General features: G+C 46.4%; 1 protein-coding gene across 2 annotated transcripts in view; it reads right to left on the minus strand.

Moving 5' to 3' along the window:
• Window positions 1-2,241: 2,241 nt before the first annotated feature.
• Window positions 2,242-14,342, minus strand: part of UBTD1 (ubiquitin domain containing 1) — a 61,280-nt gene continuing 49,179 nt past the window's right edge. For both annotated transcript variants that reach the window (XM_069754031.1, XM_069754032.1), the window contains exons 2-3: window positions 13,965-14,192; window positions 2,242-3,595 (exon numbers count right to left, since the gene is read on the minus strand). In XM_069754031.1, the coding sequence (XP_069610132.1) occupies window positions 3,210-3,595; window positions 13,965-14,192 (614 nt within the window). In that variant the 3' untranslated portion in view covers window positions 2,242-3,209. The remainder of the gene's footprint in view (window positions 3,596-13,964; window positions 14,193-14,342) is intronic.

Raw genomic sequence — 14,342 nt, forward strand, 5'->3', positions numbered from 1 at the left:
CGCCACCTGTTGGAAGTAGCGATCCTACAAGTCACAATCAACTCTTTAACGAGTCGTGCAATATGACTTAGGATAAAAGCCAAATCAGTATCTCAATTCGCAGACACGGTGTTTCAGGCTGTTGGCCCTCGTCAGTGCGAAGCATGAGAACTGATTTGGCTAGGTGAGAGGCTCTGGACTGGGGCGTTTTTACAGTGTTTTTTTTTCACCAAAGAAACCAATAAGTGCAAAAACACAGCAAAAAACGCAGGTATCAGGTTTTGCTGCGTTTTTGGTGCAAAAAAACTCCGGAAGCTGCATTTTGTGGTTTCCTTTTTTATACACTAAACTTAATGAGCATGCAGAAGAAAAAAAAATGTACCAAAAAAAATAAACCACTGCAACAATAACATTCTTTTTGTAAGCAGCTTATTTACTGCCAAGAGAGCTGGTTTTGCTAGCAGAAAGAAAAAAACGCAACGTGTGACCATAGCCTAAAAGTACCTTCACACTGAACAACATTACAACGATAACGATAGCGATCCGTGACGTTGCAGCGTCCTGGCTAGCGATATCGTTGTGTTTGACAGGCAGCAGCGATCTGGATCCTGCTGTGCCATCGTTGGTCGGTCTAGAAAGTCCAGAACTTTATTTCGTCGCTGGACTCCCGCTGACATCGCTGAATCGGCGTGTGTGACGCCGATCCAGCGATGTCTTCACTGGTAACCAGGGTAAACATCGGGTTACTAAGTGCAGGGCCGCGCTTAGTAACCCGATGTTTACCCTGGTTACCATTATAAATGTAAAAAAAAACAAAAAACACATACTCACATTCCGGTGTCTGTCGCGTCCCCCGGCTGTTGTGAATTCTGTGGCAGAGCTCCCTCCTGTGGTCACAAGTGGTACTTCGGCTGATTCTCTCTGGGAGCTTCCGTTTGTGGAGGAAAGTGGTACTGCTGCTTATGAGTTTCCTCCCTCAGCTGATCTTGTGAGCTCGTTAGGTGCTTCTCTACTTAACTCCACCTAATGCTTTGATCCATGCTTCCTGTCAATGTTCCAGTGTTGGACTTGTTTTTTTCCCTGGATCATTCCTGTGGCCTGCTGCTCTGCAAAGCTAAGTTTTGCTTATGTTATTTTGCTGCTATTTTTCAGTCCAGCTTGCTTTATTGGTTTTTCTCGCCTGCTGGAAGCTCTGAGACGCAGAGGGACCACCTCCGTACCGTTAGTCGGTGCGGAGGGTTTTTTTGTCCCCTCTGCGTGGTTATTTATAGGTTTTTGTGCTGACCGCAAAGTTATCTTCCCTATCCTCGTTCTGTTCAGCTAGTCGGGCCTCACTTTGCTAAATCTGTTTCATCTCTATGTTTGTGTTTTCATCTTACTCACAGTCATATGTGGGGGGCTGCCTTTTCCTTTGGGGAATTTCTCTGAGGCAAGGTAGGCTTATTTTTCTATCTTCAGGACTAGCTAGTTTCTCAGGCTGTGACGAGGCGCCTAGGTTCTGGTCAGGAGCGCTCCACGGCTACCTTTAGTGTGGTTTGATAGGATTAGGGATTGCGGTCTGCAGAGTTCCCACGTCTCAGAGCTCGTTCTATTATTTTGGGTTATTGTCAGATCACTGTATGTGCTCTGACCTCCATGTCCATTGTGATTCTGAATTGCCTATCACAACACCCGGCGTCCGCTTCCCTGCACTCCTCCTGCATCCTGTGTCAGCGCCGGCCGGCCGTAAAGCAGAGCACAGCGGTGACGTCACCGCTCTGCTTTACGGCCGGCGCTTACACAGGATGCAGGAGGAGTGCAGGGAAGCGGACGCTGGGGGACGTGACAGACACCGGAATGTGAGTATGTGTTTTTTTTTTTTTACATTTACAATGGTAACCAGGGAAAACATCGGGTTACTAAGCGCGGCCCTGCGCTTAGTAACCCGATGTTTACCCTGGTTACCCGGGGACTTCGGCATCGTTGGTCGCTGGAGAGCTGTCTGTGTGACAGCTCTCCAGCGACCACACAAGGACTTTCCAACGATCACGGCCAGGTCGTATTGCTGGTCGTGATCGTTGGAAAGTTGCTGAGTGTGACGGTACCTTAAGACTATATTTGCACCATTTTTAAATTATGGGAAAATATCCTGGAGCCGAGCATTAATGGATGTACAGACCTCATGCGAAGAGAAGTGCGAATGTTTACATGCCTGGCAAGATATCAGTCACACAGTGCTTTATGTCAGGGCTTGGAAATTGTGATTTTAGCAGTACAAGTTAATTAAATACAAAACATTCCAGTTTTATTAATTAGGCACAACATGTTCATTTAAACATTCGTCGTCTATGGACATAATCTCATAAGATGGCAGGCGACATTATAACAACTAAAAGGTTTAAAGAAACTAGAAAAAAAAAGCAACAAAAAAAACAAATATTGTTAAATATGGACTGGGTCCCAAAATTCTTGTAAACTGGTTGTACACATCTGTGTTAGGAGTGGTATTTTAGGAGTCGACATGTGGCAAAAATCACATGGGTTGGTTTGTCCCAACATTAAAACCCAGTAAATCCTTGGCAACCACAGTTCTATAATTAAAAAAAAAATCCAACAATTTTAAATAGCACTTCACCATAAAATTATAAAAAAATATCACCAATGAATACCCAGAATTGTCCCATTTAATCAAGAATTTAAGGGATTGTACAGGATTGGAAAAATATTGCTGTAGTTTTCCAAAAACTGCACGCACCATCCCTGTCCAAAGGTTCCGGAATTCAGTTCAAGACTAGCTTTACTGGTGATTTATTTTTTCTAATTTATGGAGTAAATGCAAGAAAGTGTTTGTACAAAATAGAATAAAATCAAGAACTTAAGCTAAAATCTTTGTTGCAGTATTGCTGATATACTGACCATCCAAATTACTACACACTAAAACACCCACCCAATCGTTCTGTGCCATTTCAGAAAATAGGTCAATGGTTACAATCATGCTTAGAACATTATTAGTATGAGGTGGATCTCATGTGCAATCATAGAAACAGAAATAGTGCAGCATTTTGGTATGGGTGGGGAGTTGTGGGGGTCACTTCTGCTTCCGATTCCCATTGTGTCTCAAGGAGGCCATCTTAAGTGACAAAGGGAAAACGAGAAAGGAGAGAAGGACCTAGCAGCCAGCCTTTCATTGCCTTCCAAGAGTCCCAGCATCTCAATAGACATTCAGATTTTGCGGGCTTTAATGTGTTCATTCAGTTCTGGATTTCCGCTGGTTGGTTTACAATAACTTGTATGACAAAGTCCTTCTGAATTTTAGTCTCCTGTAGTTTAATTCTGTCCGTAAGAAGTTTTCCAGAAAAGAACCATCGCTGCCAACAAGGTTCGATGCCCTCCACGGAATGTAGTTGCTTCTTCAGTTGGCCAATAGTGTCTGTCATGCTTGCGTTGAGTTTAACATCCTTACCGGTGGAAAGACGGACCTTGAGCTGGAATTCCCGTCTATTGTTAGGGGCTGGTTCGGGGGCATCTGTGCCATCTTCATCACTTCTTTCCATGATGAGGTTAACAGGAGGAGCCAGGCAGTACACCGGGAGCTGGTATCGTGTTCCAAGTTCATCGTAACATTCCGTCAGAGAACCTGAAAAGATGAAATTATTTATTACTATTTTTTTTTTCTTGAGAAGAGCGTATACCACAAAGTCATCGGTATTCATGTACACAGTGCCAAAAAGCAAACAAGCAAAGTCTGGAACCTAGAGTATTGGATTAAGAAGACCAATTCTAATGGGTAGAGTTGCGTTGCATACCTAGGGAATAAAGAGCACCAGAATGCACAATTGGAAGAAGAAAAATAGGTGGAGAAAGTGGGATGCACTGGGCAATGTTATGCTAGGAAACCATAGATCCTGGCACTCATGTTGGTGTGACATGTACCACCTACCTAAACACTGTGCAGGGCAAGTATGGCAGCATTATTCCCTAATGGCAGTGTCTCTTTCAGCAGAAAAATGGCAATTGTCTTATTATCAAGGTAATAACACAATCCAACTGATTATGGGTGGGATGTGCTGCAAGAACACGTCCAATCCATGGAGGATTATAGGACTTTGTTCCGGAAACCAAAATGTCACCTTCAGATGTCTTAAACGGGTCGTCCAGTCTTGTGATGAAAGTCTGCAGAATTCTGAATCCTTACAGTGTGGGAACGACACGGCGTCGGAATTCTTTGGTGTCACTGCAGAGATCAGGTGGTCACGTAACCGCAAGTATGACATTTGTTTACATGTGGTCACACGTTGACTAGATGTACTCGGCCTTGCTACATACAACTGAATTGAGCAAGTCTGAGCACATTCAGTCGGAATGTGGCTGGAAGTATGGAAATCATATACTTTCGGTGACTTGACTGCCTGGTCTTGGCAGTGACACAGGAGAATCCTGATGGCACACGGTGGCGTACTGTAAGGATTCAGAAGTCTGCAGTCACAGAATGACTGCAGACTTCCACCACAAGACTGGACAACCCCTTTAAAAAGTGTCAAAGTTGTTTTGGTGGTACGCCGGGAATGCGGTTTTTAAAATGGTATCACTTTTGGGGATTTTCCAATATATAGTGCTCCCAAAGTCACTTCAAGACTTAATATGTCCGTAAAAAAAAAATAATAAAAGTTATGGAAGTTTTCTTGAAAAAACAAAAAATTACTGCTACATTTTTAAACCTTCCAAAATGCTAACAAAATAAATTAACATTTTACAAATGGTGCTGATGTAAAGCAGACATGAGGGAAATGTTATTTATTAATGTTTTTGTGTGGTATGACCATCTGGATTAAAGGGATAATCACTCAAAGTCTGAAAATTGCTAATTTTAAAAAATTTTTGTAAAAAAATAAATAAATAAAAATTGTTGATATTTTTAGAAATAAATCCAGAAAACAGCAACATAAATTTTCCACTATCATAAAGTACAAAGTGTCACGAAAAAAAAAATCGTTGACATATATTGAGGCATGCCAGAGTTATTCCCCACATAAAGTGACACTGGTCATTTAAAAAAAATTACAAAGGGATTAAAAAAAAAACTATTTCCATGGTATGAAATGCCAACATGTCTGATAGGTAAGGGTTCCCGACGAAGGATCTTCACGTCTCTTTAGAACCAGGGTCTGGCGTTCTTTTTCATTACTTAATAGCAGGCACATTTTTCCATATACCTTGATAGAAACGTGGTCTAAAGGGGGGTTATAGATGGTTGTCTTCTGTAAGTTCATTATTATAGGGCCATGCATATGAGCTGACACCTCTGCACTGTGGTATTACTGAAAATGCAGCAGCCATGAATCTGAACCCATTCTCGTAAGAAGCAAAAGTCTTAGAGATGAAGACCGCCAACTACCGGCAGACAACGAGATGCATGATCAAGTTAATCTCCGGGGAAGGGGTTGGGGGGACACAAATTTGTACAGTTTCCAGAAGTCTAATCAACAGTCCCAGTTTTGATGGAAAAATCCAGTGGCCAACCCCATCCCATTAACACTAGAAGTCCCAGAAATTTCGAGCTCCAAAAGGTAGAAATGTTAAATGACCCCTCTCTGGGACTTCTAGTGTTAAAGATGTGAATGACGCCAAAGCCTTGATATGTGAAAGATTAAGGCAAGACATTTAGGGTTTTTCACAAACCTCAGCTCTGCCCCTGTATATGGGTTGCGTCTTGTATAACAGTGCACCCCTGTCACCCGAATGCTGCAATGTCGGTGCTGAGCTAATGCACATGGGTGGAGCGGGGTCCAGAACAACCCCTATGAAGTGGAGGATTGTTGAAAATATGTATTTTTCATTTTACTCAAGTCATCACAAGAAATATACAACTAGCAGAATCTGCACCAGTAAGAAAGGAGTCTTTCATGACTAAACAAGTAGATGTTTGGAAAGGTTTTAGGGCAATATTTTGGGAAATTCCCACAATTATTTTAACATTGAGAAATTCTACTCTCATTTCTACTCTTGTATTTTTCTGCAAAATGGGCCAAGAATTGCAAAAACAGGTTTGAAGTTGGAATTTAGTTTTCACCAGAGGCATAAAGTCAAAAGTTCCCAGACGCAAATGAAAAAATTTTGAGCTGGACCCCAACCCATTATACTGGTGTGTGTCATACTGGTGGCTTCTGTGCCCTATCAATGTGATCACTAACTGGGACCTGTGGTAATAAAATAAAATAGTATAAAGAATCTAAAAAAAAAAACTTCCTATATCTCAGCTTCAAGCATTCTTGAGAAGGCGAAATGGGGGTCAACAGTATAGAAACAGAAGGGTTGGGGGAGGGGGTCTTATTAAATTTTATTCAACAGGTACATTTGAAAAATGTAGTCAAAGTCCAGATGAAGGGCTCATACCCATATGTGGGGAAAAATAAAAATGTTCCGATATCCAGACGAGTGTCATGCCAGTACAATCCGATTTTTCACACCTAGCATCTGATTTACATCCGATTGCAATGCGAGTTTAACATGAGCTTTTACATAGAGCAATTCTCTATGTCATTTATACATCATTTTCAAAGGAAATATTCTTGATGTTTTTAGCCAGCGGGGAGGTAGTCTCCATGGCCCCTTACTAGGCTGTTAATATCAGCCCGCAGCAGTCTACATAACCTTTGCTGGTTATTAATTATAGGGGGACCCTATGACATTTTTTTTAGGGTCCTTCATTTTAATAGCCAGTAAAGGCTAAATATACAGCTGTGAGCTGATATTAATAGCCTGGGAAGCTCCATGGGTATTACACCCTTCCCAAGCTATACACAGTCGTTGGCTTTCCCTCTGCTGGTTACAAAAATTACGTGTGAGCCCACACCATTTTTATTTTTTTTCAGAAAAATCATCTTTTATTAAATACATGTACAGTAAGCTGTACACTGTGTGTGTATATATATATATATATATATATATATATATATATATATATATATATATATATATATATATATATATATATATATATATATATATATATATATATATATGTACTAGCTATTGAACCCGTTCTACGCCCGGGTTCCATCCTGTCATGTGCTGCTCCATCCTGCGTCCCCATCCTGTCATGCGCTGCTCCATCCTGCGTCCCCAGCCTGTCATGCGCTGCTCCATCCTGCGTCCCCAGCCTGTCATGCGCTGCTCCCATCCTGCGTCCCCATCCTGTCATGCGCTGCTCCCATCCTGCGTCCCCATCCTGTCATGCGCTGCTCCCATCCTGCGTCCCCATCCTGTCATGCGCTGCTCCCATCCTGCGTCCCCATCCTGTCATGTGCTGCTCCATCCTGCGTCCCCATCCTGTCATGCGCTGCTCCACCATCCTGCGTCCCCATCCTGTCATGCGCTGCTCCATCCTGCGTCCCCATCCTGTCATGTGCTGCTCCATCCTGCGTCCCCATCCGGTCATGTGCTGCTCCATCCTGCGTCCCCATCCTGTCATGTGCTGCTCCATCCTGCGTCCCCATCCGGTCATGTGCTGCTCCACCATCCTGCGTCCCCTGTTATGAACAGGTGATTCAGAACCACAATGGACCTAGTGGTTAAGAGCACACAAGTGACCTGTTTAGTTACTAAATAGGACGAGCTCTGAGACGTGGGAACTCTGCTGACCGCAATCCCTGATCCTATCATACCACACTAAAGGTAGCCGTGGAGCGCTCCTGACCAGAACCTAGGCGCCTCTTCACAGCCTGAGAAACTATCTAGCCCTGAAGATAGAAAAATAAGCCTACCTTGCCTCAGAGAAATTCCCCAAAGGAAAAGGAAGCCCCCCACATATAATGACTGTGAGTAAGATGAAAATACAAACACAGAGATGAAATAGATTTAGCAAAGTGAGGCCCGACTTACTGAATAGACCGAGGATAGGAAAGATAGCTTTGCGGTCAGCACAAAAACCTACAAATAACCACGCAGAGGGGGCAAAAAGACCCTCCGCACCGACTAACGGTACGGAGGTGCTCCCTCTGTGTCTCAGAGCTTCCAGCAAGCAAGAAAAACCAATATAGCAAGCTGGACAGAAAATATAGGAAACAAAAGTAACATAAGCAAAACTTAGCTCATGCAAGGCAGACAGGCCACAGGAACGATCCAGGAGATAGCAAGGCCAATACTGGAACATTGACTGGAGGCCAGGAACAAACAACTAGGTGGAGTTAAGTAGAGCAGCACCTAACGACTTAACCTCGTCACCTGAGAAAGGAAACTCAGAAGCCGCAGCCCCACTCAGATCCACCAGAGGAAGCTCATAGACAGAACCAGCCGAAGTACCACTCATGACCACAGGAGGGAGCTTGACCACAGAATTCACAACAGTCCCCATCCTGTCATGCGCTGCTCCCATCCTGCGTCCCCATCCTGTGATGCGCTGCTCCCATCCTGTGATGCGCTGCTCCCATCCTGCGTCCCCATCCTGTCATGCGCTGCTCCATCCTGCGTCCCCATCCTGTCATGCGCTGCTCCATCCTGCGTCCCCATCCTGTCATGCGCTGCTCCATCCTGCGTCCCCATCCTGTCATGCGCTGCTCCATCCTGCGTCCCCATCCTGTCATGCGCTGCTCCCATCCTGCGTCCCCATCCTGTCATGCGCTGCTCCCATCCTGCGTCCCCATCCTGTCATGCGCTGCTCCCATCCTGTGATGCGCTGCTCCCATCCTGCGTCCCCATCCTGTCATGTGCTGCTCCATCCTGCGTCCCCATCCTGTCATGTGCTGCTCCACCATCCTGCGTCCCCATCCTGTCATGCGCTGCTCCATCCTGCGTCCCCATCCTTATGTGCTGCTCCATCCTGCGTCCCCATCCTTATGTGCTGCTCCATCCTGCGTCCCCATCCTTATGTGCTGCTCCATCCTGCGTCCCCATCCTTATGTGCTGCTCCATCCTGCGTCCCCATACTGCCTCTGACCCGCTCGGCGCCGAGTGCTGGAGGGCCTGAGCAGGCGGGGACACCGGCGCGCTGTGGGGGTCAGGTGCCGGTATCGCCGCCAGCTCAGGCCCCCCAGCACTTACTATACTCACCTGTCTGTCCGGTTCCACCGCTGGGCGCTGCCATCTTCCCGGTCTCCTGGCTGTGACTGTCCAGTCAGAGGGTGGCGCCGGCGCGCATTAAGCGCGTCATCGCGCCCTCTGAACTGAAGGTCACAGGCCGAAGACCGGGAAGATGGCGGCGCTCAGCGGTGGAACGCAGGACAGGTGAATATGGCCGATACTCACCCTCCTGGCGGTCCCTGCTTCTCTGTTGGAGATCACGGTATGCGTTCAGTGTGAACGCACACCGCGATCTCCCGAGAGCGTCACTCTGTGAGGCCCAGACTGCGCCGGCGCTTGCGCCTGCGCAGTCTATAAAGGCTTCGGACAGAGTGATGCTCCCAGCATTATATTATAGATTTAGAATATATATATATATATATATATATATATATATATATATATATATATATATATATATATATATATATATATATATATATATATATATATATATATATATATATATATATATATATATATAATCTCCACTGTATTCTAACCTGTCACTCTGATTTTAAATTAAAAATCAGACAGCACTCGCATGGTCCGAGTGATGTGCGATTTTTTTCTCACACCCATAGGCTTGCATTGGCGAGTCTCGGCCGAGATACGAGAAAAATTGCAGCATGCTGCAATTTTTGTCTCAGTCAGATTTCAGCTGAGAAAAAAAAAAAAAACGCAGATGAGGTGTAACCCAATGAATAACATTTGTCTGATTGCAATTACCGGTAGTTTTTTTTTTTTTTTTTTAAATAGGATTGCACTAGTCCGTTTTTCTCACAAACGAGTATGAGCCCCAAGGTTTACAAAGGCCTTGAAGTCAACAATTTTGTAGCAACTATTTTCCCACCTTTAGGATACTCACCTGGCCTGATCACATATTTGTATGAGCTGATGACTGAAGGCTAGGAGCCAGCAATTCTTGACCATCCTTTTTCCCCCCATCCACCCCCACATCTGTAATCTGGGAAGGGACCCATACTAATTACATGGTTGGTATGTCCTGCCAAAATTGGAGATTTCACCGTATATCTATCTGGTAGATATGGCCAACCTTAGATGTGTATTGCTACCTCTTCCAAGTGGAATACAGCACCTAAAAATTCATCAGGGGACATCAGTTTTCCTAATAAGAGAGGTTCCAGAGTTCAGAAGTTAGTACAACTTATATGGTCGGTGTACAATCTAGAGGCTGAACGAAAAAAAAAAAAAGACTGGGAAGGATTCGAATAGGCCATTCTGGGAACAAAAAATGATGAGGAGCCCTCAAGTTCTTCCCCATATGCAGCCTTATGGTTAATTACTTGTAATGGGACCAAAAAAAATCAAGCAGGTTCAGAGCACCACGAAGAGCAATTTTATCTGAAACTATTAAGAGTTAATTCCTTTGCTTGATGTACTTTTCAGACACGCTGATAAAAAATACAGCTACGTGACAAATAACATAAGGGCGGAGAGGCTTGGGGTTTGAGACATCACAAGGTATTCCTATCAGGTCATAACATGGAATGTTAGAGATTGTCCAAAAGTGAAAACTCCTATTCTATTGATGTTCAGGAAACCAGAGAAAAAAACAACAACAAAAGAGCATGAATAGTTTTATGGACATTTGTAAGATATTTATTCTGGGTGTTCCTGAATATTTAAAAAGGCAGAGCAGATGAATGTAGGTGAGAGTTATGTCGCTGCTCCCATTATAGCAGAGACCAGCCTCAACCTGCTCCCGTTATAGCAGAGACCAGCCTCAACCTTCTCCCGTCATAGCAGAGACCAGCCTCAACCTGCTCCCGTTACAGCAGAGACCAGCCTCAACCTGCTCCCGTTACAGCAGAGACCAGCCTCAACCTGCTCCCGTTACAGCAGAGACCAGCCTCAACCTGCTCCCGTTACAGCAGAGACCAGCCTCAACCTGCTCCCGTTACAGCAGAGACCAGCCTCAACCTGCTCCCGTTACAGCAGAGACCAGCCTCAACCTGCTCCCGTTACAGCAGAGACCAGCCTCAACCTGCTCCCGTTACAGCAGAGACCAGCCTCAACCTGCTCCCGTTACAGCAGAGACCAGCCTCAACCTGCTCCCGTTACAGCAGAGACCTGCCTCAACCTGCTCCCGTTACAGCAGAGACCAGCCTCAACCTGCTCCCGTTACAGCAGAGACCAGCCTCAACCTGCTCCCGTTACAGCAGAGACCAGCCTCAACCTGCTCCCGTTACAGCAGAGACCAGCCTCAACCTGCTCCCGTTACAGCAGAGACCAGCCTCAACCTGCTCCCGTTACAGCAGAGACCAGCCTCAACCTGCTCCCGTTACAGCAGAGACCAGCCTCAACCTGCTCCCGTTACAGCAGAGACCAGCCTCAACCTGCTCCCGTTACAGCAGAGACCAGCCTCAACCTGCTCCCGTTACAGCAGAGACCAGCCTCAACCTGCTCCCGTTACAGCAGAGACCAGCCTCAACCTGCTCCCGTTACAGCAGAGACCAGCCTCAACCTGCTCCCGTTACAGCAGAGACCAGCCTCAACCTGCTCCCGTTACAGCAGAGACCAGCCTCAACCTGCTCCCGTTACAGCAGAGACCAGCCTCAACCTGCTCCCGTTACAGCAGAGACCAGCCTCAACCTGCTCCCGTTACAGCAGAGACCAGCCTCAACCTGCTCCCATTATAGCAGAGACCAGCCTCAACCAGCTCCCGTTATAGCAGAGACCAGCCTCAACCTGCTCCCGTTATAGCAGAGACCAGCCTCAACCTTCTCCCGTCATAGCAGAGACCAGCCTCAACCTGCTCCCGTTACAGCAGAGACCAGCCTCAACCTGCTCCCGTTACAGCAGAGACCAGCCTCAACCTGCTCCCGTTACAGCAGAGACCTGCCTCAACCTGCTCCCGTCATAGCAGAGACCAGCCTCAACCTGCTCCCGTCATAGCAGAGACCAGCCTTAACCAGCTCCCGTCATAGCAGAGACCAGCCTCAACCTGCTCCCATTATAGCAGAGACCAGCCTCAACCAGCTCCCATTATAGCAGAGACCAGCCTCAACCAGCTCCCATTATAGCAGAGACCAGCCTCAACCTGCTCGCGCTATAGCAGAGACCAGCCTCAACCAGCTCCTGTTACAGCAGAGACCTGCCTCAACCTTCTCCCGTCATAGCAGAGACCAGCCTCAACCTGCTCCCGTTACAGCAGAGACCAGCCTCAACCTGCTCCCGTTACAGCAGAGACCAGCCTTAACCAGCTCCCGTCATAGCAGAGACCAGCTTCAACCAGCTCCCGTTACAGCAGAGACCAGCCTCAACCTGCTCCCGTCATAGCAGAGACCAGCCTCAACCTGCTCCCGTTACAGCAGAGACCAGCCTCAACCTGCTCCCGTTACAGCAGAGACCAGCCTCAACCTGCTCCCGTTATAGCAGAGACCAGCCTCAACCTGCTCCCGTTATAGCAGAGACCAGCCTCAACCAGCTCCCATTATAGCAGAGACCAGCCTCAACCAGCTCCCATTATAGCAGAGACCAGCCTCAACCTGCTCGCGCTATAGCAGAGACCAGCCTCAACCAGCTCCTGTTACAGCAGAGACCTGCCTCAACCTTCTCCCGTCATAGCAGAGACCAGCCTCAACCTGCTCCCGTTACAGCAGAGACCTGCCTCAACCTGCTCCCGTCATAGCAGAGACCAGCCTTAACCAGCTCCCGTCATAGCAGAGACCAGCTTCAACCAGCTCCCGTTACAGCAGAGACCAGCCTCAACCTGCTCCCGTCATAGCAGAGACCAGCCTCAACCTGCTCCCGTCATAGCAGAGACCAGCCTCAACCTGCTCCCGTTACAGCAGAGACCAGCCTCAACCTGCTCCCGTTACAGCAGAGACCAGCCTCAACCTGCTCCCATTATAGCAGAGACCAGCCTCAACCAGCTCCCGTTATAGCAGAGACCAGCCTCAACCTGCTCCCGTCATAGCAGAGACCAGCCTCAACCTGCTCCCGTTACAGCAGAGACCAGCCTCAACCTGCTCCCGTTACAGCAGAGACCAGCCTCAACCTGCTCCCGTTACAGCAGAGACCTGCCTCAACCTTCTCCCGTCATAGCAGAGACCAGCCTCAACCTGCTCCCGTTACAGCAGAGACCTGCCTCAACCTGCTCCCGTTACAGCAGAGACCAGCCTCAACCTGCTCCCGTTACAGCAGAGACCTGCCTCAACCTGCTCCCGTTACAGCAGAGACCAGCCTCAACCTGCTCCCATTATAGCAGAGACCAGCCTCAACCTGCTCCCGTTATAGCAGAGACCAGCTTCAACCAGCTCCCGGTATAGCAGAGACCAACCTCAACCAGCTCCCGGTATAGCAGAGACCAGCCTCAACCTGCTCGCGTTATAGCAGAGACCAGCAGTTACCAAACTTCTTTTAGAAACATCATTGGAGGGACCCCAGCCTGGTCTCCGCATCCATCCATAGTAGTCATTTTATCCATAGTATTGGGTCAGGTCCTGTGTCGTGAGGATGGAGGACACATTACACAAAAGGAACAATGGGGGTATTTACTAATAAGTTGTCAAGAAGTCGCTCAGTGTCTGAAGACCTTTTTACATTGGTTGTTAATTGGACAAATGTAAGGATCATGCAGTTCCCCATCATTGCTGCCACACTTAAACAGGCCAGTATGTTTGTTAGCCAATTGCATTTCTCAGGTGGCCATAAAAAAATAAAAATAAAAAATTTTTTTTGCCATCACAGCACACAGCCTCTCGTAAACGGGAATGTGCTACCAACAACTTGCAAAACATAAGGACCAAGCGCCTGAATTAACAAGCATCCATCCACATACTGTGATCGACTTCTCACATCGTCGATTGGCACATGTACAGAAAAGTAAAAAAGCCTTTCATTTTAAGAAAAAAGTAAAATATAGTTCTTATTTCCTAGCCTGCACAATAAGAGATTGAGCTTTAACAAATATATAAACTTACCATGAGGTAAAGTAATACTTGCTCCATCCACAATAGCCTGTGCCAGTTCATGATCGTTGGCTTCCACCGCATAGGCTGCAGCCTTCAGGGCGTCCCAGATTTCCTTTCTCCCTTCGAATGCCGGCGCGGTGTCCCAGAACTCGTCCCGCTTACTGCGCAGCTGGCCATCAGTCATCGGGTAGTCGCTCTTCCATCTTGGACGCTCTTTCTTTAAGGGCTCATTGCGACCTAATTGCAAAATACATACTTTAATATTACTCTTAATTTCCAAGAGTAATCTTATAAAATATTAATTATACATATACATACACTTTTTTTTATGTTGCTTGCATGATTGCATTTAACTTTGATTTATTAAAAACCACAATTCATTTATGC

Source organism: Ranitomeya imitator, chromosome 2 (assembly GCF_032444005.1).
Source record: "Ranitomeya imitator isolate aRanImi1 chromosome 2, aRanImi1.pri, whole genome shotgun sequence".
NCBI classification, from domain to species: domain Eukaryota; kingdom Metazoa; phylum Chordata; class Amphibia; order Anura; family Dendrobatidae; genus Ranitomeya; species Ranitomeya imitator.